The sequence below is a fragment of the Podarcis erhardii genome, assembly GCF_964252035.2.
Source record: "Podarcis erhardii genome assembly, chromosome: 6".
Taxonomy (NCBI): Eukaryota; Metazoa; Chordata; class Lepidosauria; order Squamata; family Lacertidae; genus Podarcis; species Podarcis erhardii.
The window spans coordinates 60366107-60392050 of NC_138510.1; the positions used below are offsets into that span (position 1 = coordinate 60366107).

At 43.3% G+C, this 25944-nt stretch overlaps 1 protein-coding gene and 1 long non-coding RNA gene across 2 annotated transcripts in view; one reads left to right on the forward strand and one right to left on the reverse strand.

Annotated features, from left to right (window-relative positions):
• OMA1 (OMA1 zinc metallopeptidase) overlaps positions 1–20456 on the reverse strand; it is a 28234-nt gene extending 7778 nt beyond the window's left edge. Inside the window, exons 1-7 of the mRNA XM_081867229.1 lie at positions 19976–20456; positions 14875–15103; positions 13653–13826; positions 12849–12956; positions 12166–12294; positions 8648–8722; positions 5764–5913 (exon numbers count right to left, since the gene is read on the reverse strand). Coding sequence (XP_081723355.1) covers positions 5764–5913; positions 8648–8722; positions 12166–12294; positions 12849–12956; positions 13653–13826; positions 14875–15103; positions 19976–20448 — 1338 coding nt within the window. The 5' untranslated portion in view covers positions 20449–20456. The remainder of the gene's footprint in view (positions 1–5763; positions 5914–8647; positions 8723–12165; positions 12295–12848; positions 12957–13652; positions 13827–14874; positions 15104–19975) is intronic.
• Positions 20457–21717: 1261 nt separating this feature from the next.
• On the forward strand, positions 21718–25725 carry LOC309344681. The gene is made up of 2 exons (XR_014157846.1): positions 21718–23300; positions 23439–25725. It is a non-coding gene; the product is annotated as an uncharacterized lncRNA (long non-coding RNA).
• Positions 25726–25944: the final 219 nt, after the last annotated feature.

Sequence of the window (25944 nt, forward strand, 5' to 3'; positions counted from 1 at the left end):
GACAGATGCAACTCCTACCATGTAAATCAGGCCTATGGAAAGTTCAACTGTCTAGTATCTCGTGGCAGCAGCCCCACAGAATCAGTATATTGTGTTCTGTGACATATTCTTATGACCCCCAATGCAGATGCCACTATTGCATTAATTATGGATGTAGGGGGAAAGTCACCGCAACTACTTAGGGATTTGGTAGCCAGGAAGTACAATTACCTTTTAAAAGGCCAGCATGTGAATGAAACCCAAGGGACAGCTTTTCCCAGGCAACGACAAAGCGCGACATAGCAATAGTCAATGAGATGTAAATGCCACTTTTTGCTTTTGAAAATCTTTCCCCAAACACTGAACACTTAGTTTAGAATGGAATTCACAAAGTGACATCAAATGAAAGAGAACAGTAAATAAAAATATGCTTTGTTTGTGTTTTTAAGCTCACAACAGAGTATTTCCTAGGCTTCAGTATCAACTATAGCTGCTTTCAACATTCCACTCATCATAATTTAAGTAGCTATAATCCACAGTTTGGAAAATCTTCATCTTACCACTGAGAGATACAAAACTGAAATATATCTCTGCTATTCCCTCTGTCTATTTCTCTCGGGCACACATGTGTAGCAGCACAGACAGTTATGCATGCATTCCTCTGGATTTTCAATTAATTTATTTTTAAATGGCACATTTTGCAGTATCAACTCTAAGGAGGAAATGGTCATGCACCCAACACACAAATGTTTCCTTGAAAGCTGCAGTGAAATTATGTGATATATACTATTTGGACAAATTTGAAATTAATGCAATGAGCATTCGATGAACGTCTTCATAGGAACCCCTCCCTAACGCCATTAATGTCAGCTGCTTAACTGGGGGGCTTTTTACTCATGGGTCTGACAGCAACCTAAAGTCATCCCAAAAAGAGCATTTAAAATTATTGGTTCTCTGCATTTTCTACCTTTTGACTATCCATGTGTTAAATTTCCCATCTGACTTCCTTCTCATCCTAAATCTCTGAAACCTAACCTTACATTTTAAAATATCTCTCCAACCACCCTGAAAACCAATGTTCCTCCCTTCCCATGCCCAATTTAAAACCCCTTTCCACTTCTTGTGCAGCTCAAGGTAAGCCAGGAATGGCTTTTCTCTACATAAATGTGTCAGTGCTTTGAAAACAGTCAGCCTTGCAGGAAGAATGGATCACACAGCTTTTCAATAAGAGTCAGCACTTGCTTTTAATCCTGGAAGGCTCCAATACCACAGGCTTGAAAACAGCTGGGATTTCCCCCTCTCATATATGGGGGGGGGGGGAGAAAAATACTTTAGGTCATCGCTAGGAAATTCTGTATTTTCTCTTCTCATGCTACATAATTCAATCAATAGATTTGTAGAAAGAAGGCACAGTACTTAAGATGATGAAGGTATCACATGCCTTGTGGTCACAAACCAGGGGATGCTTAAGTTAAGTTGCAGCATGGCTGCGTTTGCAAACAAGGAACCACTGTTGGTCATGAAAGTGAGGAGCACAACAACAAACCATGATCCTTGGTTCAAGTATAAAAGTAAGCAGAGGGCTATGGTCTGCTGCTCCCACTTGCTAGAGGGAAAGAATGAAGCAAAAGCAATTGGCACGCTCACAGCAAGCCATCAACCATGGTTTACTGGGATGTGCATATGCAGCTACTGTGGCCCTACTAAATATGCCTGCCTGCCTGCCTGCCTGCCTGCCTGCCTGCCTGCCCCTCTCTCTCTCTCTCTCTCTCTCTCTCTCTCTCTCTCTCTCTCTGCATTCCCCCAGACTCACTCCACCCCCAGCATTAAAAAAAAAAAATCAACAAAAATACAAAACAGCATCAAGAGAGAAAAATTAACAACCACTTAAGAACCAAGAAAAGCTGGCAAAATTGTGCACCAGCTGAAGCTGGGCAAAGGCCTTCCCAGTCACAACAGCCACTTGGATATCGAGCAGCTATGCCGGCTCCTGAACCCACTGGGACTTCAGATGGAGTACAACGCAATCCACAGCAGGCTGCATTTCTGTTCCAGGGTCAGCTTCTCTACTGATCATCTGAACTTCTTCATCGACAGCCTCCTTAGCATCAAATGCCTGACTCAACCCTTAGCATACTACACCAGACATGTTATGAACCACCTGAGAACCAGCCTTGGATGAAAGCTAGTATACACATTTTAATAACAACAACAACAACAACAATAATAATAAATGCCTAATCATAATTTCTGACGTCCTGAAGAGTTTGTAAGAATCATAAGCTATACTGAGCGGTTTTGCGCAAACACTAAGCCATAGTTTGTTTGGCCTACCTATGCTTAGTTTGAACATTCAATCCAGCCCAAAGGCTAATGGGAGTTGCCAACAAAACATGACGTGAAGCTGTGGTTTGTTGTTGGCATAGAACCATGGTTTGTTTAAACTATGGTTTGGCATTATGTCCAAATGCATAAACTTTGCTTAACCATGGTTTGTTCAGCCACCCTGCCCCAGGCAAGAGGCACAAGGCAAGCACAGCTGGAAAACAAAGCAAGCTCAGGGAGGGGGTGGGGAGTCATGGTGTGTTTTCTCATCTGTGAGACAGCTTATGATTTGTGGAACAAAGACTGGTTAAAGCAAATCTATATGTAAACCCGCAACATTATGGAATAAAACAAAAATGAAGTATGTCTCCAAATAAAGCAGAGCAACCTTCAGTTTAACTAACTGTCAGCGAACAAAACACACAATATACAAGCCATTTCTAAATGAGAACAACATGCAAACCACAACTCTCTTCCTAAATCCAAGGACAACAAAAACGGTTAATGAACTTTCCAGATACTGCTAGCTAGGAGAGTGAGCAGAGCGAGAAGATCCTTCATGTCACACTTCTAGTGATCCACTTACTATTCCTGTCACAGAAATATTTGACTGAAGAGGAGACTGGAAGATAACCAATATAAATTATCTTCTTGCCCTTTAAGATTATGTCTGTACTGGCCAATTTGTGTATAAATTTGTTTCATTATATATCACCATTATTTTGCAGACTCTGCATCTAATATGAGTATTTGCAATTTGCACTCTATTTTCAGATTTGGTAGTTGTTCTCATTAAAAAAAAAGAAAACACTAAGCATGTCAACTGATGCCTTTCAAAACAGCATATTTAGAAACATATAAAAAGGAGTACATAACTTGCTCTGTATAAATTGGTTTTCATCTCATCCCTAAACAGTAAACCAATTTATGATGAGAAAGGTTGCTATTACAGAACAAACAGGACATAGCATACAAGGTTCAGGAAATGTTTGCTGCAAAAGACTGGGGACCACAGCACTAATAAGCATTATTACTGCATCAGAGATTCACTGGTATGGACTCAAGCCAAGAGTACCAAGAAATCATAACCAGAATGTGAAGAGAAAACATTACTCCTAAAATATTAAGGCCCCTCTAATGTTTTGTTTTTTAAAAAAAGAAACAAACAACAACCTATAGTTTAATGCAAACAGGTGTTTGCTTTGCTCTTTCCCAACTCCTGCTTCATTGACGCTCCTTTAGTACAGCATTTCATTCAAGCGTCGCATTTGGATGAAGATATGACATTTTTCATAATTTGAGTATATCTAGGTTCTGTAGAATGAGCAAAGAAAATCTTATGCAGAAAGAAACTAGATTTATTTTCCTACCTGATTCTTTGATTATAGTTGCTTTCTATGAGTCATTACTAATGCTTGTATGTATAAAACCTGTGTATGGATACAGTGGCGTAGCGTGGGTTGTCAGCACCCGGGGCAAGGCAAGTAATTTGCGCCCCCTAACCCGTGGATTTGCGCCCCCTAACCCGTGGATTTGTGCCCCCTAACCTAACCCCCAGATGTTGCGGCCGGCCCCCCCTACACCCCCCACGCTACGCCACTGTATGGATAAAGTTTGTTTTACATTTGTTGTTTTAAGGGGGTCACTTTAAGAAGAAAACCTTACAGCTGCAGATTGCTGTCACCTGTAACTAAAATCAATGCTGCGCCTGTCTATATAATCTTATATTGTAACAGTTGTTGTTCATTGCAGAAACCACTATGTTATAATTTCTATTATCTTGATACTTCATATATGGTATGTACTTCTATAGCACAATTGTTTACATAAATTTAATTTGTTAAAATATGTTGAATTATGAAATTATATTAATTTATATTACTTAGAATATGATGAACCCCAGGAGGGCGAGTTCCATGACTTTGATATAATACATATGAACATGTACCACTGATGAAGCCCATGAGAGCGAAACAAGGCATTATTCCAGAAATCCTTGTCAACACTGTGGAACTGCAGTAGGCTCCAATTTGGACTTTATGAACATGTGGAACAGAAACCAGCAGATATTTGGTCTTTGTGAATGAACTGATTTATTGGGACTTCCATCGATGTTATTGCACTTTATGTGTTGTTTATGTGCAAGATAAACATTTGATATTGTGATAAGAATATATAGAAGAACATTGTTTATGTGAATGCAAAGCCAGTTACATCTTGTGTGTTTGTCAAATGTATTTCACACAACGCAAGGTTTGATGTTGTTTTGCAAGTTGTTACATGGCAGTGCAACAGCAGCAGAAATAGAGGAGGGGTGAAGTTTGCACTTTATTAGCTGCATGTGTCATGATGCTCTGCATTAACCAATAAAGGTAACGGGACCCCTGACCATTAGGTCCAGTCATGGCCAACTGGGGTTGTGGAGCTCATCTTGCTTTATTGGCCAAGGGAGCCGGCGTACAGCTTCCGGGTCATGTGGCCAGCATGACTAAGCCGCTTATGGCGAACCAGAGCAGCGCACGGAAACGCCGTTTACCTTCCCGCCGGAGCGGTACCTATTTATCTACTTGCACTTTGACGTACTTTCGAACTGCTAGGTTGGCAGGAGCAGGGACCGAGCAACGGGAGCTCACCCCGTTGCGGGGATTCAAACCACCAACCTTCTGATCTACAAGTCCTAGGCTCTGTGGTTTAACCCACAGCGCCACCTGCGTCCTTTCTACATTAGTTTCTGTTTAAATATGGTTTAACATTGCATGCAAACCAGTTATTAGTTAGTGCCTGTGAGTTAGGGCCCAAGAGACAAGCAGGTGCACTTGAGCTCAAATCCTATGAAATGGCAGATTTGACAGAAGCTTAGAGGAACAGCTTGTTCATAATCGCCTGGACTAGCGTCCACTGCTAAAAATCCAAAAGCATTGAGATTGAGGCCATATTAAAGCACTCCATTAAGATTACTTACAGACAAATGTGCTCCAATACTAGGTGACATTTAGCCTGGACTAAGAGGTCTGGTTTCAAATCTCACCTTTGCCATAGGATTATTGTATGGCCCTAGACATGACTGAAATATGAACAATGACAGGATCATTTGAGGGCAAAGATTACAAAGCAGTTTGCAAATGTATAAATGATAAATAGGAAATGGGAACAGGATAAGAGTTGCTGAAGAGAGAGGCACATCTGTTCCTGCGAGAAAGCTGAAGGTCTGCAGCTTGGGGGGACCAAGATAGATTTAAGTAAATCTCAGCAATATACAGCAAGTACTTCTACGGTATCTTTGTCTTAGAAAATTGGCAGCTAAGAAAGCAACCCATAATGACCATTAGATTTGGAGTGTGTGAGTGTGCAAAATCAATCCTATATATACACTGCCCTTGGCAACTCAAAGAAGGATGGGACAGACATGTGAAAAATGATACTCAGTTTAAACACACCAAAACTCCCAAACCACCTCACCTCTGGAATAAGTCTGTCCAAATGCTCAGCTCGATTCTCATGGGAGGGGTGTGTAGAAAACCATTCTGGCACTCTTGGTTGCCCTGTAAGAGTCTCAGCTAGCTCCATTTTCTGCCAGAATACAGAACTTGCTCTTACATCCATACAAGCCTAGAAAGAAAGAGAAGGTGATATCTCAGAAAGATACTGAACTGCAATCTTAAGATGCTTGTAAACATCACTGGCCGTTTCCTTCACATCAAAAGCAGAGAAAAAGCACAGTTAGATGAGTAGGTTTCTCTACGTCTTCAGTGCTCTGAAACTCTTGGGAGCAACAGGTATGGCCTTAACGAAATAAAATCAAATTGTTAATTTCTGGGCTGAGCAAAAAAGTGCTTCTTCGCAGGTGAGCTGGTTCAAATGCAACTCTAAACAATGCGTGAAACCTGAGATGATAATAGTCAGAGCTGGCAGCAGAAAAATACGTTTTCTAGAAGGGAAATGTAAGTGGCAAAATATCATAAATGTTCTGATATCAATGATCAAGGGAAAACTGTTTTATTTCCATGGTTAAAGAAGAAAACCATGGGAAAGAGAAAAAAGTAAAATAAATGAGCATTTATATCAAATGAAAGGCTGGATCTTGCTAATGGCATGTACTGGGTTATAAATTAAAATTAAAATTATGGAACTACTGGGCTCCGTAGCATATGCTAAATGAAGAGTAAAAGGAAGAACTGCTTAACATTAGCAAAGTAACACTGGGAAATTGTTTTTTTAAAACAACAACCTATATTGATTTATTTAAAAAAATAAAAGTATTGAAGGCTGGAACTCGAGTCATGGGGAAACTGCACAGTGCCTGCAAATGCAAACAACTCTTGAAACGGAACAGGTGGCATTTCTGCACATATGCCAATGCAAGAGGAGGAGATACCAATTATGCTAATAGAAGCAAAACCATCTGGGTTAAGTTCTTGACCTTTACAGGCAAAGAAGGAGCTGCTGTAGCAAAATGGATGAAATGGAAACAGACTTACAAAGTGCTTGAGACAAATAAACACGCCACGGAAGGAAAGAAGGGAAGAGCTTGTTTTTAAATAAATAAATAAATCTGTATTTGGCTTAAAACCCAATACTTCTCTGAATTAATGCACACACACAGAGAGAGAGAGAGAGAGAGAGAGAGAGAGAGAGAGAGAGAGAGAGAGAGTGTTGTTGTTTTTAAGAGTTTTGGTTAACAATCAGAGCATTTGTAGCAGCACTGATTCCACAGATCTCGGTCTCTCCAGCAATCAGCACATTTACACGGTCCCAGTATGGCTCACTGTGACATGTGAACCAGACTGTCCTCTGTTTCAATTGGTGTTGTTACAAGTTCAAGTTGATAACTGCAACACAGGTCTCCACCGCTTTCACTCTTTCTCCCTTTTCAAACAAGTAGTTCTGTATTACAACTACAAAGCGTCTCTTTCTCATAGACTGAAATTTCTCATCTCATGTTACATTTCTTTTCAAATATTTTTCTCAGCCACTACACTTTTCCAATAAAGATCTGATTAACCCTTTCCCTTTGCTTTGGCTTAGTACTCAGATAGCTTCCTAGGCTGGGATGGTCTGAAACCCACAAGTCTCCAGGGCAAATTAGAGGTCTCTCAGACACAGGACTGAGAGATACACACACAGACCAGGTTAAAGATGCTCCAGGCATTTGGATAATAAATACTACTGTGTGCTGGGGAGATGTGAGCCCTTATCAGAGGCACCAGCTTCTCCAGGCAATTGAGGAGATGTCGTGCGACATCCTGACATTGTGCATGCAGCCCTCTGAACACAAAACACATGGGGGGGTGGAAGTGTCTCAACCCCCAGGAGCCAGCACCTATGGCCCTTGGTTATTAATGCAGCTGCACTATGGTATCTATTATAAGGGGGTAATTTGTTATTTATGTTTTATATTTCATTGAAGATGGTGGTTTTAGCAATTTGTTATGTGAAGCTGCCCTTTGTTCCAGAATGGAGGGAAGTGAGGTGAAAAAGCAAACAAGCGAATAAATATGAACAAGGCAGTTTTCCCTCATCCAGTCACCCTTTAAGTACATGCTGAAGCATCATTCTCTCCTTTGGGTGTAAATGCTTCCTACTTTTCTGTATCCTCAAAGGCCAAATATAAATAATTGTAACAAACCAATAAGCATTGGCAATATTGTCAACCCTAGAAAGAAGCTTGATGGATTTTCACCGAGAGGAATAAAAGTTCTTGTGAACAGCACTGTTTGCAAAAATGCCTGTGAAAGTAAGTGGTCCGCTAACTTTGTTTCTCTCCCAGCAGTCAAGCTAACTACAGTGGTACCTCAGGTTACATACGCTTCAGGTTACATACGAATCAGGTTACAAACTCCGCTAACCCAGAAATAGTACCTTGGGTTAAGAACTATGCTTCAGGATGAGAACAGAAATTGTGCTCCGGTGGCGCGGCGGCAGCAGGAGGCCCCATTAGCTAAAGTGGTGCTTCAGTTTAAGAACAGTTTCAGGTTAAGAATGGACCTCCAGAACGAATTAAGTTCTTAACCCGAGGTACCACTGTAGTTTGTGTGTGTTCTAATAATAAATTCTAATAATAATAATAACACTAGGTGGCAGTGGTGGTACAGTTATCCCATTCCTGTACATATGAAATGGTAAGATTTTTTTTTATTTTGATGTGCCTCATATTGAAATCCCAAATTATTATTCATAATATCATTTTTATTAATCACATTCCAAGCAACCATCTCATGGCAGTTCACACACAAGACAATAAAAACATTTAAAAACACAAAAACAGCAAATACATTTAAAAGGTGCTGCAACTATACACAGAAAACCATTTGTGAAAAACACTGTTGCCAAAAACTATTATTACCTTAGCAGCAAACCAAAGCCCAATTTTGTCAGCCTCTGCTTCCAATGTCCTGCTATATGGCCTATTGAACAGCAACTAGAAGGGAAAGGAAAGAGACATCAGAACTTTGTTCTTGCCAGTTTCTGAAACCAAAGTAAGCATTTTCCTAACTTACATGCAACAAACAGACAAGTTTCAGCAGAAGCATTCCCCCTCCTACTCTTTCTGCAAAGGGTTTAGAGAAGAGGCTGTAGATGTACATTTTCCCTGGTGAATTTAGGAAGCAGCTAAATCAGCAGTTGTATTAGCAGCATGGCTGAGGACCTGCTAGGTTCTAGAGTTTGGTTCCAATAAAAGCTATCCATGCCAGCGGTGCTTCTTCACTTCTCTCTCTCTCTCTCTCTCTCTCTCTCTCTCTCTCTCTCTCTCTCTCTCTGGTCTACAGGAGACAGAATGATAGCATGTGCTCAAGTGTTTTATAGTCTGAAGTAGGGGGTGCAGCTAAGCAGGGAGTGTTTGCATAGCCTGGCAAATACAGTGGTACCTCAGGTTAAGTATTTAATTCGTTCCAGAGGTCCGTTCTTAACCTGAAACTGTTCTTAACCTGAAGCACCACTTTAGCTAATGGGGCCTCCTGCTGCCGCCGGAGCACGATTTCTGTTCTCATCCTGAAGCAAAGTTCTTAACCTGAAGCACTATTTCTGGGTTAGCCAAGTCTGTAACCTGAAGCGTATGTAACCTGAAGTGTATGTAACCTGAGGTACCACTGTAATGACAAGAGGCTGGAGCTAGCCACAGGTGAAAAGGGGAAACTAAAATGTATGCAGCCAGATGGGTTTTGATAATAAAAGCAGTGAGGTATGCTGCAGACACATCAGATACAGATAAAGAGACATCTATGTGCTTTATTGCATTTAGACCATTTAGTTGTCATTGGTCCCATTTTACAGATGGTTACAAAAAAACACTGAGGCACTGCAATATGCGTGTTCACCTTCAAATCCATGGCAGAGATCTTAAGGAAAAAAGCACCTCGGAACATATGCAGAGTGCTTTCCCCCTCATATTAAAGCTTTCCAATGCAAAATGTAATGCAAATATCCATGAATTATAATACAGTGTAAACCAATGACTGGCGGTGACAGCAGAGCACAGAGATCGAAGTCAGAGAGAGCGGTGATGAGGGTGGATGGTAACAACTTAGGATGACTGTAGAAGAGGCACGGTCTCACCCCAAGGAAAGCCCTGCCCAGCTCCAATCTACCTGCCGCCCAGTTCCCAAAATGTCATGGGAAATTACCCACACATTGTAAGGCTTCACACTGCAATTATGACAGCAAAAAAACTTGGATAGCTGGTTTTCTGTGCAGTAGCCCAACTGAAAGTAAATTGTGGATATGAAAGATGGACGTGCCTTATTACAGCCTCAAGACTCTCCTCAGCTGTAATAGAGTTTATTCAGTTTCCATGTTTGTTCCTTTTTAAAACAAACAAACAAAAAACCTGATTTTTCCGCCCGATATTTGACAATACTGCCAAATTTCGTTTCGTTTTAACCCTATAGGCATGGGGAGCACATGGGGCCTACAGATGCGGATAGACTCCAACTCCCATCAGCCCCAGTCTGATACCCAGTGGTCAGGAACCACCTGCAGGGCCACAGGGGCCCTTGCCCTAGTTTTGTAATGGACCAAAGTCCATTTGAATTGATACCATATTTCCAACTGTATTTGAAATACCTCATATTTTGCATGGACCACAGGTTTCATAAACTTACTCCCCTTCCAGAGTGTCACTAACAATTGTGGAATTGGGACCTTTTTCATTCAGTACTCTAAGGATGCAGTTTTTTCAAAAAAATCATGTATTAATCTTGCAATAACACATTTTCACCAGTTGGTAAAACAACTACCTGGCCACACGGTTATTCCAAGGCACTAACTATGTTATATTGTTACTTTACTGTAGCGGTTTTATTTTGTAAACCGCCTTATTTTTCACAACGAAAGGTGGTTTATGAACACTACCAAATGAAATATTTTTTTTTTAATTTGAGAAGCCAATCTTTTCAAAGAGGTACCGCAAAATGGTCTTGCTCAGTGCCTTGTGGATCACCAGAGATCACATTTAATTGTGTGACTTATTGTCTTCCGGTTGTCGGAGTGATAATACAAAGCTACAACATTGACTTGAGAGGATAATATGGAATATTGCTAGAGGGAGCAGCACCGTACCCAGGCCAGGCAGCTGTGGAAACCAAGAAACAGCAAGAATAAAATCACCACGTTTCTGCAACCTCAGAAGTTTTCCTGGCACCTCCCTTTTTAAAAAGAAAAGAGCTACCACAGGCATTTTACACTTCTGGAACGTGAAGGGAAAGAAACTGCCAAATGTGACAGAGAGCGAAGAACTGGGTTTGGCAACTTGTGTACTATAAAGCAAGCCTGGTGCTGAAGTATCATTGATCATCCTGACAGTTCTCTCAGCCATTTTAGGTTAGGTTACTGAACTGCCTTTTCCTACATCTCTGATTTTATTCCTGACTGGCAGGAAGTTCAAGTGTAATAAGAAACTTTGCAGGGAGAGCAGGACCATTTATACTCTTCTCAGTTCCTGGTTAATGAGCCTTGGAGCACGGAGCAAAAGAAAAAGAAAGAAAGAAAGAAAGAAAGAAAGAAAGAAAGAAAGAAAGAAAGCCAAGTGGAAGGATCTGAGGGCATCCGAGGTTCTCGGATCACTTGGGGAGATCTGTGGATTTCACCCAAGAATGTTAAAATAGCACAATATTGGCTCAACAGATGTACGAAGAACAATATTACATTTTAAATTGTTTTCCGGGTCATCAAGCTAACCTTTAAAAATGCAAAGGCATAAAAGGAGAAGGATGTTCTATTGCAAAATGCATGCCATCCTCCAGAGATTGAACATTGTGGGTGATGAATGCTACAGTAGAATTTAAATTATTGATTCTAGGTAAGTATGCTCCACTCAGTAGTATGTCCAGGGCCAGCAGAACGAATTTATAAGAAAAAATGTTTACTGCCTCAGAGCAGCGGCCAGGGAAATAACAAAGTACTTCCATTTCCTAGCGTTGACTCCCAGCTCACAACAGTCTGAAGTTTACAAACTAGAAGGCAATATATGTGTCTTTAGTGAATCAATCCAATGGTGTTTTTTAAAAACAAACAAACAAACAAACCACACCTATGACAGTATGCATAATACACCCACAAAATGACCTACTTTTGTTGCGACTCCGTCTTATTTTTAAAACAGTGAGATCAAGACCTGCTTCCCATGGCGAAAAGGCAAGCCCGGGCTTGTAATTAGCTACTCACCCACCCAGGCTGAACTGCAGTTTCTTTCCCCTTCTTAGATCCAACACGCAAGCTGACTTAATACCGTAAGTTTACTGCTAGATCAGGTCCATAGTCTATTAAATGAAGCATTGTGTCCTGTAATACAGAGACCTCCCCCCACAAAGAACACCCCCAATGCAGGAGCTGGATGAATGCTCTGTAGAACGGTGATCATCTTACCTCTTGAAACCAAGCTTGGAGCCAGTGGCCTACGATCGCTAAGCTGTCTACAGGGCAAACAGCCCAAATCATTATGAGAAGAATGAGGAGCACGAAATCCACAAAATGCATCAGGCTCGCCTTCTCTGCCTTAAAACAAGGAAAACAGTATTTAAAAACCACCTATTTATGTCCTAATCTTGCGCATGGATATTTAAGGTTTTCTGTATTCAAAACGATGCGCTGTCTACCGACCCCTTTTACAAAACGTGAAGACGCAGAAGTTGCTGTTACTTCTCCAACTTGGCTCACCAGCTGTTGCTGGACTACAACTCCCATCACATCCTGCTAGCTAAGGATTATGGGAGTTGTAGTCCAACTGGAGATCCAATTGGAGAAACACTGTATGAAGCCACAATGCTGGCAGAAGAAGCACTGGATGCTGGAAAGCACCAACCCTGGGTAAGGAAGGCCTATAAAGAGCTATTCAGTTGTACGACACACCCCAAACTTCTGACTATGTCAGTTCAATTAACATCACAGATGCAGAGTTTGGAGTAAAGCTTATTAGCCCTAAGAGGCAGGCTGTGAGCATCGCTGGGTAATTCCAGTCAAATATGGTGGTCTCCACATTGGTCACCTATGACCATGTGTTTAGTTTCAGAGGGCTTTGGCAACGTCACTTTTTAAAACAGGATACATACCCCGTGTCCCAGAACAGCATGAGCAAGTTCATGTCCCAGAATGAAAGACAGCTCATTGATATCTGACACAGCAGATAGCATACCAGTGAAAACAAACAGTTGTCCATTCTGCAGGCAAAGAGAGGAAAAATAATACTGCAAACAAATTGTTTCACAGAGCAATCCAAAGTGGGGGTGGGGGTGAACCCACAGCTTGGCCAGGCCAGCACCAGCAGAGCAAAAAAATTGGGAGAGGGGGTGAGAGACAGAATGGAGGAAAAAAGAGAAGTTGTGTTTCTTCTTTATTCCTCCTTTTCGTCAGCGCACTTCTTTTGGGGGGCGAGGTGAGGAAGGGAGACTTTCCTGCACGTTGGTCAGAAAAGGAGAGAAAATTGGCACGCAAACTTCAGGACATGTTTTCTCTCAACCCGTGTATGTGGATTGGGGGAGGCTGGATCCCAGAAGCTCCTCTTCTCCCCAACACCTTTTTGCCCTCTCTACTGTGAAAGCAATAAGGGCAGAGGATGGACAGCGGTACCAAGTCAAGTCAAATACTGACTGCACTGACTGGCAGAGGCTCCCCAGGCATTCAGATCTGGTGACATTCCCAGTCCCGCCTGCAGAAGCCAGGGATTGAATCTGGAAGAGCAAGGGAGATGCTCTGCCTCTGAGCTATGACCCCCTACCCACACCCACCCTCACCGCCAAGAGGGAGAGGCACAAAATCCTTCGGCCTCTGGTCCTCCCAAGGACAACAGGAATGCGCTGTCAGTAGCTTCTTTCCAAATTATTACATCTCACCTTTTGTGTTTGATTTTTACTTACTGGAAGCACAACAGCATTAATGTCTGGTCCCTCCACCACATGGATAGTCCACTTGAACTCAGAGAGTCCTGGAAAATCCTTGTTGCTGTCAACCAAATGCAAAAAGACTTTTTTGACCTCCTGGTAACGGGGGTCTGTTTCAGGCAACATTCTGCTTTTAAATTCTTCGACCCACTGGAAGAAGAAGAAGACGCAGCATAGTGACCGATTCAGGGCAAGTAAAATTGCAATTAAGAGATACATTAATATGCATGAATATCCATGGAAGAGAGGTCAGTACAAATTAAAATATATATGACGCAATCTAATTCAGAGCGGGGAGGAGACATCCACCATATTATTAGGGCATGAAGAATTTTTCAACTCCCAAATTCCCAAAATGAAGGGTGCTAAAAAGTTGTAGAATGACTTGGGAATTCAAAAGATATTTTGGTTACATTAATCTAATTTTGTTTGGTAAATAAAATGTGTGTAAAATTGCATAGAAATAATTTAAAAATGACTGCCAAGTACTTATATTTTAATATTATTCTTGTTTACTTATATTATGTATATTAATGATTTTACCTGACACTTTCAGAAGGCAAAATTAAAATTATTTGGCTTTCCAAAAGCAGTTTATTTGCTTCTTAAGCAAATGTAGTCTTAGCAAGCTAAACGTTGCCCAATCACAAATATAACAGCAGATTTGAATCCCTCGCACCCAAAAACATATTTTTAAGACCCCCTCATGGAAGAAATTTGCGAAAATTAAATTTCACCCCCTAAAATGACATGCTCTGCTGTACGATATCCATTTAGGGAATAAAATTTAAAGATGTGCTCAAGCAAAATATTTAACTCAGGAAAGATGACCTAATGACATGGAATACATCAGTAATTATATATACATATATTATTTACTAACAAGCAATATTCATCTTCCTCATGTAACAAGCAGTAAAACAGATATTCTCAATCCTTGCACTGCCAACACTCCTTAAATGGAATAAAAATTCCCTCAGCTATGTGGGAAGGCCAGAAAACAGGATATATGCTTCATATAAGTTCCCATCTTCAGTCACCAGCATTGTACATTAATAAGGGACTCAAGTAGAGCTGGAGACCATGAACTGTTAGTGTGAGTCATCTCAGTTACTGCTAAGTGGGGCAGGGTAATTATTATTATTATTATTATTATTATTATTATTATTATTATTTGCTTTTTTGAACAGCTACCCACCATGGCATACTCCATCTGGGACAATTCAGCAAAATGGTCTTTCCGAAACACCAGAAGCCGAGAACGTCCAGTGATTGGTGTCTCTTCCAAGTGGGTAAAATAAAACAGGATAAATACAAGTCCTAAAGTACACAGGCCCAGGGCTATCTTCCATTTATTTCTTCTTGCAGCTTCTTTAAACAGCTCCTTCTTGTTTGGAGGAAGTGCCCTCCACCATTTTCTTATGCTCCTGTAAGGCACAAATATAGCAAAGTTTGAGGAAGCCAGAGCGAATTGCAAGTGTCCCCGACTGCTGCACCACCCTCATCAGTGCTACCAGCATGTGTTATAAATGTCAAAAATTAACAGACAAGCTTCTCTGCTTAATGCAAACAAATAGCGTGCTAGTGCATGATGCCCCAAAGTTCTTTCACCTGCTGTGCCACCAGGAAACAAACCATGGTCTGGCTTGTTTTGAGTTCCCAACCTGAGGCTCATGGTGTGTCAACCACAAGTGGTATGCCAAGAGCAAACCTTGATTGCCACATGGTTTATTTGGAAAGAAAGAAACCATAGGGTTTGGACGTAACAACAAGCCAGGCTCTTTCCTGTAAGTTTAGCAGCAGCAGAAATAGAAAAAGAGCAGAGCAAAACCTTTTCAGTGACATATACTAACATGTGGAGTTCTCACATTAAACCATAGTTAACATCGTTAGTTGTCTTTAGTTATGGTTTAATGTGACACTGATACAACAAGCTATGAGGCTGCAGCAGTGTTCACTTTGATACCTCACTCTAAAAGAGTAAAACGGATATGCTGCACATTCTTGTACACATGAGAGAAATGGGGAATTAGGGAGGTTTTCTGGTTAACCCGGTGTCAGGCTCCGGGGACTTGGCTCCCCCCCCCCCCTTTGGCCGTAGATAAGCAGGACAAAGTGAAGAGTCCCTTACCATTTAAAGAGTCTTTAATGATCACAGCAAAAGAACAAAGCATTCATTATCAGAGTTGAAGGTGTTCCCAATTAAGGCTTCTCCCCAGTCACTTCTATCTCGCAACCACCATGCTTTTTGTGTAGCCATCTTATCTGCTCTACGTGACCTTGGACTGATATGCTGAATACTTTCCAGCGAGAGAGAGTCTGTTAGCTCTCTCTCTTCCTGTTCTTCTTTACTTCGCTGTTTACCCCCCAGTTCTTCCCAATGTTCGGCGTCAGAACTATGCCCCTCTGCAAACCACTGTTCCAAATCTTTACTGCTCCAAGGCAGCTTCAGGATCTTGATCAGGAGCAGGGGGAGGGTCCCACCACTCCTCACCAGAGCAGTACTCCTCAGCTTGGTCTCTGACACCTAAAGAGTGTGGGGCCTCCCAAACTAAGGAGATTGGTTAGCTGTGCGTTATGAGGAGTCTGAGAGATGAGGAAAGGCAGCTGAGGGCATAAGCACAACAAGAAGGGGTGAGGGAGAGAGCTAGTGTAGGGAAGGAGGAAAGCTGAATGGGAAGCAAACAGGAGGAAGATATGGCAAACAGAGAGTGTGGAACCACTCATCAAATGGGCAGCATCATATTTGGGATTTAAAAGGTTATGTGCACATATTTACAGCCTGGACAGGAACCCAGGACCCATTTATGCATACAGCTGCCCACAAAGCTAGGGATCTACACAGTGTCTTGCTTCTGTACATATTAAACCCATAGGTGGATCAGGCAGCTTTTAAGGTGTCCAGGTTAAGGCGAGTCATAGGCTGAGAAGGTGAGTTTAAAAAGAAGATGGATTTCAAGAACAAATAAATAAATAGGGAGAGATGGGGCAGTACCTACGTAGCATGCACATGTTTGTAGAGAAAGAACTTCCATTTCAAATGAAGAGGAAGCAAAAGTGAGGTAATATAATGCCAGGCAAGTGGCAAGATATTACAGTCGTACCTCCAGTTACTAACTTAATTTGTCCCGGAGGTCCGTTCTTAACCAGAAACCGTTCTTAACCTGAGGTGCGCTTTCGCTAATGGGGTCTCCCATTTGCGCTATGCCGCTGCCACGCGACTTCCATTCACATCCCGGGGCAAAGTTCGCACCTACTTCCAGGTTAGTGGAGCTCATTACCCGAAGCGTTCGTAAGCAGGATGGTACATAACCTGACGTTGCACTGTATACAAAAAAAAGTGGGAGATTGCTCAATTTAAATTTGAGGAACCAAACAGCAGTTTAAATAATCTAATGCTATTCTCCTTCTAAACTTTTTTTTTAAAAAGTTAATTTCTACAGATCTAAAATCTGGCTACAATGAAGCCTTTGAGAATGGAAAAGGAAAGCCAAAACAAAAATCTAATGCATATTTAAAGGCTGAGAAAACATTAACTATTATATTCTATTTTAAAAAAACAACATTCCGCTCTGGAGAATAATAAGAAAAAGAACCAAGTTTCAAAACACTGAGACACCTTATTTACGGTAAGAAAAATGTGTTCATTTAATAACAAAGAAAAGGTTTAATAAGGGATGGGATTTACCACATATACCACGATGGTTTTCCACAGGGTCCAACTTGTATATACAATTTAAATTTAATAGATGGTTCCTTGAGTAGCAACAGAACATCCATATTGCAAAAGCACAAGTGGAGCATCATTTGCTGTTTTGGCCTGCATAGTGAATATGTAAAGTTTATGGCCAGAATCCAGAGCACTGTAAAAGCAGCTCCAAGGGGGATTTTATACTTGTTTTCCTCAAACAGAAGTCCTCCCTCTATGCCACAAGGCAAACCTGAGGACTTCCAAAACTGAGGATAATTTTCAAAAGCGATTTGTTACGTGGCATGGGGAAGTAAAGGAGTCAGCTTTTCAAAGTCAAAAATTCTACTGCACTACCGCAAGCCTCAACTTTCTGGATCACGAACTATATATATATATATATATATATATATATATATATATATATACACACACACACACACACAGTGGTACCTTGGGTTACAAACACCTCGGGTTACAAACACTTCAGGTTACAGACTCCGCTAACCCGGAAGTAGTACCTCGGGTTAAGTACTTTGCCCCAGGATGAGAATAGAAATCGTGCACTGACAGCGCGGCAGCAGCAGGAGGCCCCATTAGCTAAAGTGGTACCTCAGGTTAAGAACCAATTAAGTTCGTAACCAGAGGTACCACTGTACTAGAAAACTAGATGCATGCTTTGTGATTGACCTATTCTTAAACCCAAATTACTCAACCTCCAATCCAGAAAAACAGCTTACAAGGTGAAGCATCAGACACATGCCCTTACCACCGCTCATAAATCCAAGTGCGACGCAGGCCTATATATGCAGTGCCCCAGATTCTGAGAACCTTCCACTCCTTTCCCAGGAAGTTTGCAAAGGTGTGGCCTTCTCAGCAGGATAGTACATGCATGGGGACAGTGCTGCAGCAGCCCTCTGATGTGCACATGATATCTAGATTGGAGATTAGTAGCCAAATTACCTTTTAAAAGGTGACTAGAGATGAGGATGTGCTCCTAATATTAAAAGTGCATTACCAAGATCCAAATTTCGTTAACTGATTGGTCTGCAAGCTAGGAACGAAACTCACTGCGCTGAGTCACTGTTAAAAACTTGAGAGACGCAACTACTTCCTTGGTGAAAATTACACAACAAGGTGTGTCTTGGCAACACAGTTAAAAACATTCTAAATTTTATTTTATTATAAAGAGGAAATGTTTTTAAAGGATAATAAAGTGCCTAACTGCTGGTGTCATTTAGGAGAAAAAGGCACTGCTCAGACAGTACAGTGGTACCTCGGGTTACATACGCTTCAGGTTACATACGCTTCAGCTTACACACTCCGCTAACCCAGAAATAGTGCTTCAGATTAAGAACTTTGCTTCAGGATAAGAACAGAAATCAGGCTCTAGCGGCGCAGCGGCAGCAGGAGGCCCCATTAGCTAAAGTGGTGCTTCAGGTTAAGAACAGTTTCAGGTTATGAATGGACCTCCGGAACGAATTAAGTACTAACCCGAGGTACCACTGTATAGAAATAAAAGCACAGGAAGAACACTCTGCACCTAAGCCACCAAGTTGATGCCATTTCAAACTAAGCATATTTAAAGCATGTTTATTTCTTCTGCTTCTTTCCCACCTTCCCACCACAGTGATGAACAGAGTTGCATACTCCACTTCAGAGGTGTTTGAGAGCTTCACAGATTTCAAATCAAGGAAGCAGTTGGCCTTTCAAGTAATTAAAACTTGGCTAAGGTAAATGAAATTCAATAAAAACCAAAACATATCCCCAAAGCAGGGGCTGCTTTCATGGGAAAGCACAGAAACAGAGGTGCGATTTACCATGGTTCCAGGCTGAGAATGCACAATACTCACTCTCTCCTTCCTACAGCCCCTGCCCCATCCTCTTTACAGGAATCAAAAGTGGTACTGCACTATCAACCTAGTGCCTAGAGCCAGGAGGCATTATCCCTCAGTACTGGGAGGGCGGGCAAGGGACCAGAAAGTACCACAATGCTATTCTAGCATCCTTTGCTGGAGGATAGAGGTAGAATATTCATGTATTTTGGGGAACAGTTTGGGAAACAGCATAGGAATGTACTTTACCCTTTTTTATCCAAGTTACACATGTTCTTCCAAGCTACCTCACCAGGCTTTAAAACAGGTGAGAGGAGGAGGGAAGCAGAGACACAAAATCAGCAGTCATTCTCGCAAAAAGTGAGCTTTCACCATCTACAGTGGTACCTCAGGTTATATAAGCTTCAGGTTACATACGCTTCAGGTTAAAGACTCCGCTAACCCAGAAATAGTGCTTCAGGTTAAGAACTTTGCTTCAGGATGAAAACAGAAATCGGGTTCCGGCAGGGCGGCAGCAGCAGGAGGCCCCATTAGCTAAAGTGGTGCTTCAGGTTAAGAACAGTTTCAGGTTAAGAACGGACCTCTGGAACGAATTAAGTACTTAACCTGAGGTACCACTGTATTTGCAAGGCTCCTTTGCAACATTATGAGCATGCCAGACAGTCTCATGTGAAGTTTGCAAAGTATCCTATTAAGCTTGCATCTAAATTTACATTGCAACAATGTAGTATACTCTATACTGCCATAGTGTGTAGCAGAGCAATATTAATGTTTACCTCCCAAGGATGACAGCAAATAGTTTCTGAACTGGCTTCAATAGAATCCACAAGATTGGAACGGGAGCCGCCTTCAGTGCTGAAGATCTGTGAAAAGGCCTGTGAAACTGGACATTCTGAGAAGCAGTCAAGTGTCGAGATTTTTGAAAAGCAAGTCCTCTTGCCCTTTGCTCAGAGAGAATACGAGGCCTCCTAGAACAGCTGTGTGCAACGTTGAAAATTCCTGCATTCTTAGGATTCAAAAGCCGCACTTGACTTTTATTAATGAGGTTACTGTAGGTGTTGGAACTTTCAGTCATTAAGTAGCACCTTCTGTTTTTACTTTTGTTCCATGATTGGCACTTAGTCACTTGATGCTGGTGTCTGTTCAATGCTTCACTGGAAAACTTGTAAGGATTAATGCACTTTCCCCAACATGCCAAAGATGTAAATCTAGTTAAAAGACAGCTCCTTGAGCCACTAAGAGCAGCCATCTCTCTCTCACACACACGTGTTACACCTAGAAATGTAAATCAAGAGTATATATTTTTAAATGATGCAATAGCAAATGATAACGCTATAAGACACTATGCTCCTTAAGGGTTTGTATTCACTAGAACCCAGTACTGGGTATTGGGAAAACCTCAGCATGGTTCTACCAAAGTGCTGGGAATTGTTGCTGGGGACAATGGCCTAGTTCAGATAATTGTTCCAGGTTTCAAAAACTATGGTTTATAAATTAGGAGCATGAGCCAGGGCCAAATACCTACACCCTTTCCACTGTTCTGCTTCATTTCTGATTTACAAAAAGCCAGAGTTGTGGGTCCAAAACTGTGTAAATCTGTCAGTTAGCAACCAGGATAATATCTGACAATAAGCCAAAATTCTCCAGATATAATAGGGAACTCAGGCTTAGTAAAAGCCAGAAATGAAGTGCTGAACAGACACACTGTTGAACATGAAAAAAATCCACACTGAAGAGGAAAAGAGGGTCAAAACGAGTACAGTTCCCTCTATCCCATTGCTAGTTCCCAAGTTCACAAACTATTAAGATAGACTTTCCCCACTTTGGGCCGAACCACACTTTCAGAAGCCCAGAAAAATAGTCGAAACCAAGCCAATGGGTTCCACAGAATCTTTACATCCATGAGCTACATCACACATAGTTCAGGTAACCAGTTAGTACATGGCAATGTATGGGAGTCAGCCCAGGGGCGCCGACTTATAAAAAATATTGGGGGGGCCCATACCGGGGTCCTCGCCACAAGATCCTGGCTGCGGGGCGCAATTCGGGAGGGCTCGGCTGGCCGGGCCCAGGCCCGCGGGGCTCCTCCGCGCTCCCCTCCCGTGGCCGGGCGGCGCCTGCAAAGGCTGCGGGTTCCGCTGCACCTCCGTCTCTCTTTCCACTGGTAGCGAGAGCGGGAGGGAGGAGGCCACCCGGGAGCCGGAACCGGGCACCAAATAAGGAGAGCGGGGCGGGCCTGGATCCTGGCCTTGTTTGGCGCTTCCCCTCGGCCGGCGGCCCAGCCAAGCCCGCGGCGGCGAGGCGATGCCCGCGCAGGGGGGCGCCCACCCCTCGGCCCCCGCCCGGCGCTGCCGCCCCAGCACCTGCCCACTCCTCCCAAGGGGCCTCCTCTCCCTCCCGCCTCTTCGCAGCAGTAATATAATTTTCTTAAATTATTGGGGGGGCAGAGCCCCCCCAAACGAATTTTTGAGGAGGCTCGGGCCCCCTCAGGCCCCATGGAGTCGGCGCCTATGAGTCAGCCTTGCACTCTTTTCTCCCAACAGGACACACCTGTATGAGTAGGACTTACATAATACATCCACCCCATTTTTTAAACTTGCATGAATTGCATGTAAACCCCATTTACACATAGAGTGGGAGAGAATATGTGGTCCCTATAAGAACATCAAGGATTGGAACCAATGTAAGAATCCTCACCACAGCCACTGGCACTTATTTTCCATATGTGACACCTTGGTTTCCAACCAAAATTTGGGATACAGTGAAGTGATTGCAGAGTTGAAAAAGTTGATTTGGGTGTAAGATCCCACTGCAGTAAATGCAGGTCCCACTTCTGATCTTTAGGTGACCATTTCTCTGGTTGATTACTTCAAATCACTGGGTAGCCGTCAACTACCGTTTACTCAGAGTAATTAACTTGTACTCACTTAAATTACTGGACCTAAGTTAATTGCAGCCATTAATTTAAAGACGCCTACTCTGAATAAAAGATAGTTGAATACAACCCACCACATGAAATTCGGCACACACACAACTTCCTTGGCATTCGTAGCCCATGGCCCTCTGTCCACCCTTTTTACCTTGTTCTCTGTTCAGTGTCAGCAACAAACTCCTTCCCTCAGGCCAACAGTCAACCCCTTCCCTTAACTCTCTGATTTGGCTTCCCTTTCAAAGTTTCCAAATATCACCTCCATCACTAAATCACTAGGTGTCTTTATGCAAGCCACAATCTCTCATCTTCACCCTCTATTCTCCATCTGCAAGATGGAGATAGTAATATTGATCTACCTGGCAGAGTTGTTGTAAGGATTATTGAGAGATTCCAAGTAAAATGCTCTGAGCTCTCTGAAGTGCTATATAAGCACGAAGTAGCTTATATAGTATACTAGCAGCTAACCCTCCGCTTTGTTTACCATCTAGCCCAGCCTCCCCCAAGCTGGTGCCCTCCATAAGTTCTAGACCACAATTCCCATCCACAATACTGCCAGCACAGCTGTGGTAGCTGGGACTGATGGGAGTTACAGTCCAAGTCTACAGAGCACCAGGTTAATCTAGCCTGAGAAGTCAAAAGCTTGAGCACTATCCTGTCATACTTTGGTTGTCCAGGACAGATTCATTAACAATGCACTCGTGTCCCATGGAAAACACCCTCATGAAAGTTCATGTACTGACTGTACTACCTTCAATATCAGGAGCCAACTCCCTGTGAGGGAAGATCTGGCCGTCATATTCAAACCCAGAGACAATTGCATGGAGAGAATGACACAACGAAATAGGTGAGGCTTTAACTAAGGCTGACTATCCAAATGTCAAAAAGGGGGCACCAGGGCAAGCAAAATGAGAAGGCAGATGGTTTTCCCCGGAAGTAGAGCCATTCTTCTTTCCCTCATAGAACAGATATTTCTCACTTAAATTTCAAGTCAAATTTCCATTGCTAATTAAAACCAGCAACGAACGGCTGGATTGGGTGGGAATCCTAAACCACATTATCTGCTATATGAGTATCAGGGGAAATGCGGGTTCGCTTTGTGACTTGGGTGGCTTTGTCCCACAGAAGCAGTCACAAAGTGGAGGCTTGAGGGACCAGAGAGACGATGCCACGTATTACTTGGCTAAATAAATTTCGCACGCTTTTAACTTCCAAGATCTTTCCAGCTACAGGCCCCTGTGGCTCCAGAAGGAGCCATCGCGGGTGGTGCCCCGGGGTCTCCTTCAGCTCCTAGGCTCGAGGGCGAGGAGGGACACGCGCACCCTCTCTCCTGCGCCTCAAGCCATGCGAGTAGAACCCAGGTTTCCCTTGGCGCAGAAGCGCCGCGGGGGAACCGACCCGCCGCCTCCCTGCGCCACCTGAGCCTCTTTGGCCAACAACAACAGGAGACGCTACGAGGGAGGAAGGGGAAACGCCTTCCGAAGAAGTCGCAGCAGCAGGGAAACCGGAGCCAATAGAGAGCAAGCGGGACGCCTCCTTATAACTGCCTTTCCCCCGCCATCGCCACTCCCGTCACCTACCAGCCGCAACAGAACAAACTGGTTCCAGGAGGAGGAGGCGAGGTTGCCAAAAGCTCAAGTCGGAGACGAGGCGCGGGGGGGGGGGGAGAGGAGCAAGATCCCCTGCTCCGGCGATCCCTCCAGCAAGTAAAGACGTAATGGGGGGGGGGGCTTGAGATACCAGCGCTTTACCCTTACTAGCCGTCCGCCCAGCCCTGGAGAGAAGAAGGGGCGCTGCGCGTAAAGACGCAGTGGCGACCTCTGGGACCCTTTGGCCGCGGAGAGGCGCGCCCTTCGCCCTCCCCGTGCGCCAGGCCTTGCCAGGCGTCCTCTTCCCCCGGCGCTCTACGGCTGGGGCGGCCGCTTGCCTTTCCTTCCGGGCTGGGGAGGGAGCCAATCGGTGGCGGAGTTTCCCTGTTTCGCGACCGAGAGAAGGCCGCCTCCAGCCGCTGTGTTTACTGTCAGCGAGTTGAGCGTGGAGGAGATTCTGAGCTGTGATTCTGCACCTACCTACCGGCAGTCCGGAGTGATGGAAGGCATAGAATCGTAACGAAGGGATCCCGAGGGTCATCCCGTCCAACCCCCTGCAATGCAGAAATATGCCATATTCTGTGACATGTGTAGAACCAGGTTTTTTAATGGCCTTGCGAGCATGGGCGTAGCCAAGGGGGCGCAGCTATGCCCCCCAGATCAAATAAAACAATAGAAATACTTAACTAACTGACCAATCACGTCGGTTTTGCGCCCCCTCCCCCAGGAAAAGTCCTGGCTACGCCCATGCTTGCCAGATGCGGATCTGCCGCTACTTCCATTCGTACACCAGCGATGGATGGTTCAGAAGTGTGTTGGGGCACTTACACTACTCTCATATGGGCACACATATATTGTAAGTGCATTTTCATGTAACTAGGTACCACTGGGAAATAAATGTCCATGTGTGGTGGCTTTCCCTGGAGAAATCAAATGGAAGAAACCTTTAAACGGTGGCTCATCAACCGCCTTTCCTGTTGCAAGGGAGGACAGAGATTTTTCTCCTTCTGGACATCTGGATTTCAAAATTAGGGGAAGACAAACAAGTGGTTGGCCAAGTTATGCCATAATGGACCATTGTGTGAAGAGGGTACTTTTCAATGGCTGCAGGGTCCAGAGCATATGCTAATCAGAGCCGAGGAGCACATCAGTTATACTTTCTTGTCCTTGGCCTGTCATCCAGTACAGAACCAGATTATATTTGTGAGCTAAGGAGGCATTAAAGGGACCAAGCAGTGAGCTGTGAAAAGTTCTGAGGGGCTGGAAAGCAGAGATGCACTAGGCTCACTCAGCTCAGGGGTGGGAAACCTCTGACCTGCAGGACTAATTTGGCTCGGCATGGGTTCCAGTTTGGGGCACAAAGCCATTTTCCCAGAACCATGCCCACCTGCCCCACACCTGCAACATGAAGAGGGGGGCTGGTAGAAACACAGCTGCCTTTGCACAATCAGGAGCCTTAAAGTGCCCCAGCAAGGGAGGCTTCTTGTCACTGGCAATGAGAGTGATCCTGTCAGGTTCAGCTGTGCTACTAAGTTCCCCACGGAGAACTTGGCTGCACAGCCAACCCCTGGCCAAAGCGGCTCATGAAAGCAGATCACTCTGCTTTCCACAGTCCCCCACCAACCTGGGAGCAAACTCAAAACGCCACCTTGTGATCTTTCATAGGAAAGTATGGTTTATAAATATGTAAACAAAATAAATGATGCAAGCACTAAATTCCCTTTTGCAGCTGTGTTACACCTTCTTCTGTATCTTCACAGCAGCCATTATGACGTAGGTTAGGCTGAGAGTTGGTGAATAGCCTAAGGTAGGAAGTGAGCAAAAACAAGGACAAGTTGAGTGAGTTTAAAATGTGAAACTACAAATGCTCATGGTGTTTTCTTTTTGTTTATCAGGGTTGGGGAAATGCTTTTCATTTGTGGTTTGCTGATGATTGTGCAGCTGAACAGACTCACAAGTACTTTTTGTAGCCCATGAAAGCTTTTGTGATAATAAACCACAAGACTTATTTTGTGAGACTTTATTCCATTTGTTCCTTTTGGGAGGAAGGGGGGGGGGGCTATTTTGGGAACTGAACTAGGGCCCTCATATCACCTTAAAAGGAAGGTGGTGGGTTTAATTCTCCTGTGCCTTATTCAGAAATATGAAGCCGTGATAGTTATTCTAGGGAATCTTGGAAACAGCAAACAACACTATCTCCATTGTCAAGTCATGTTTGCATCCTGTC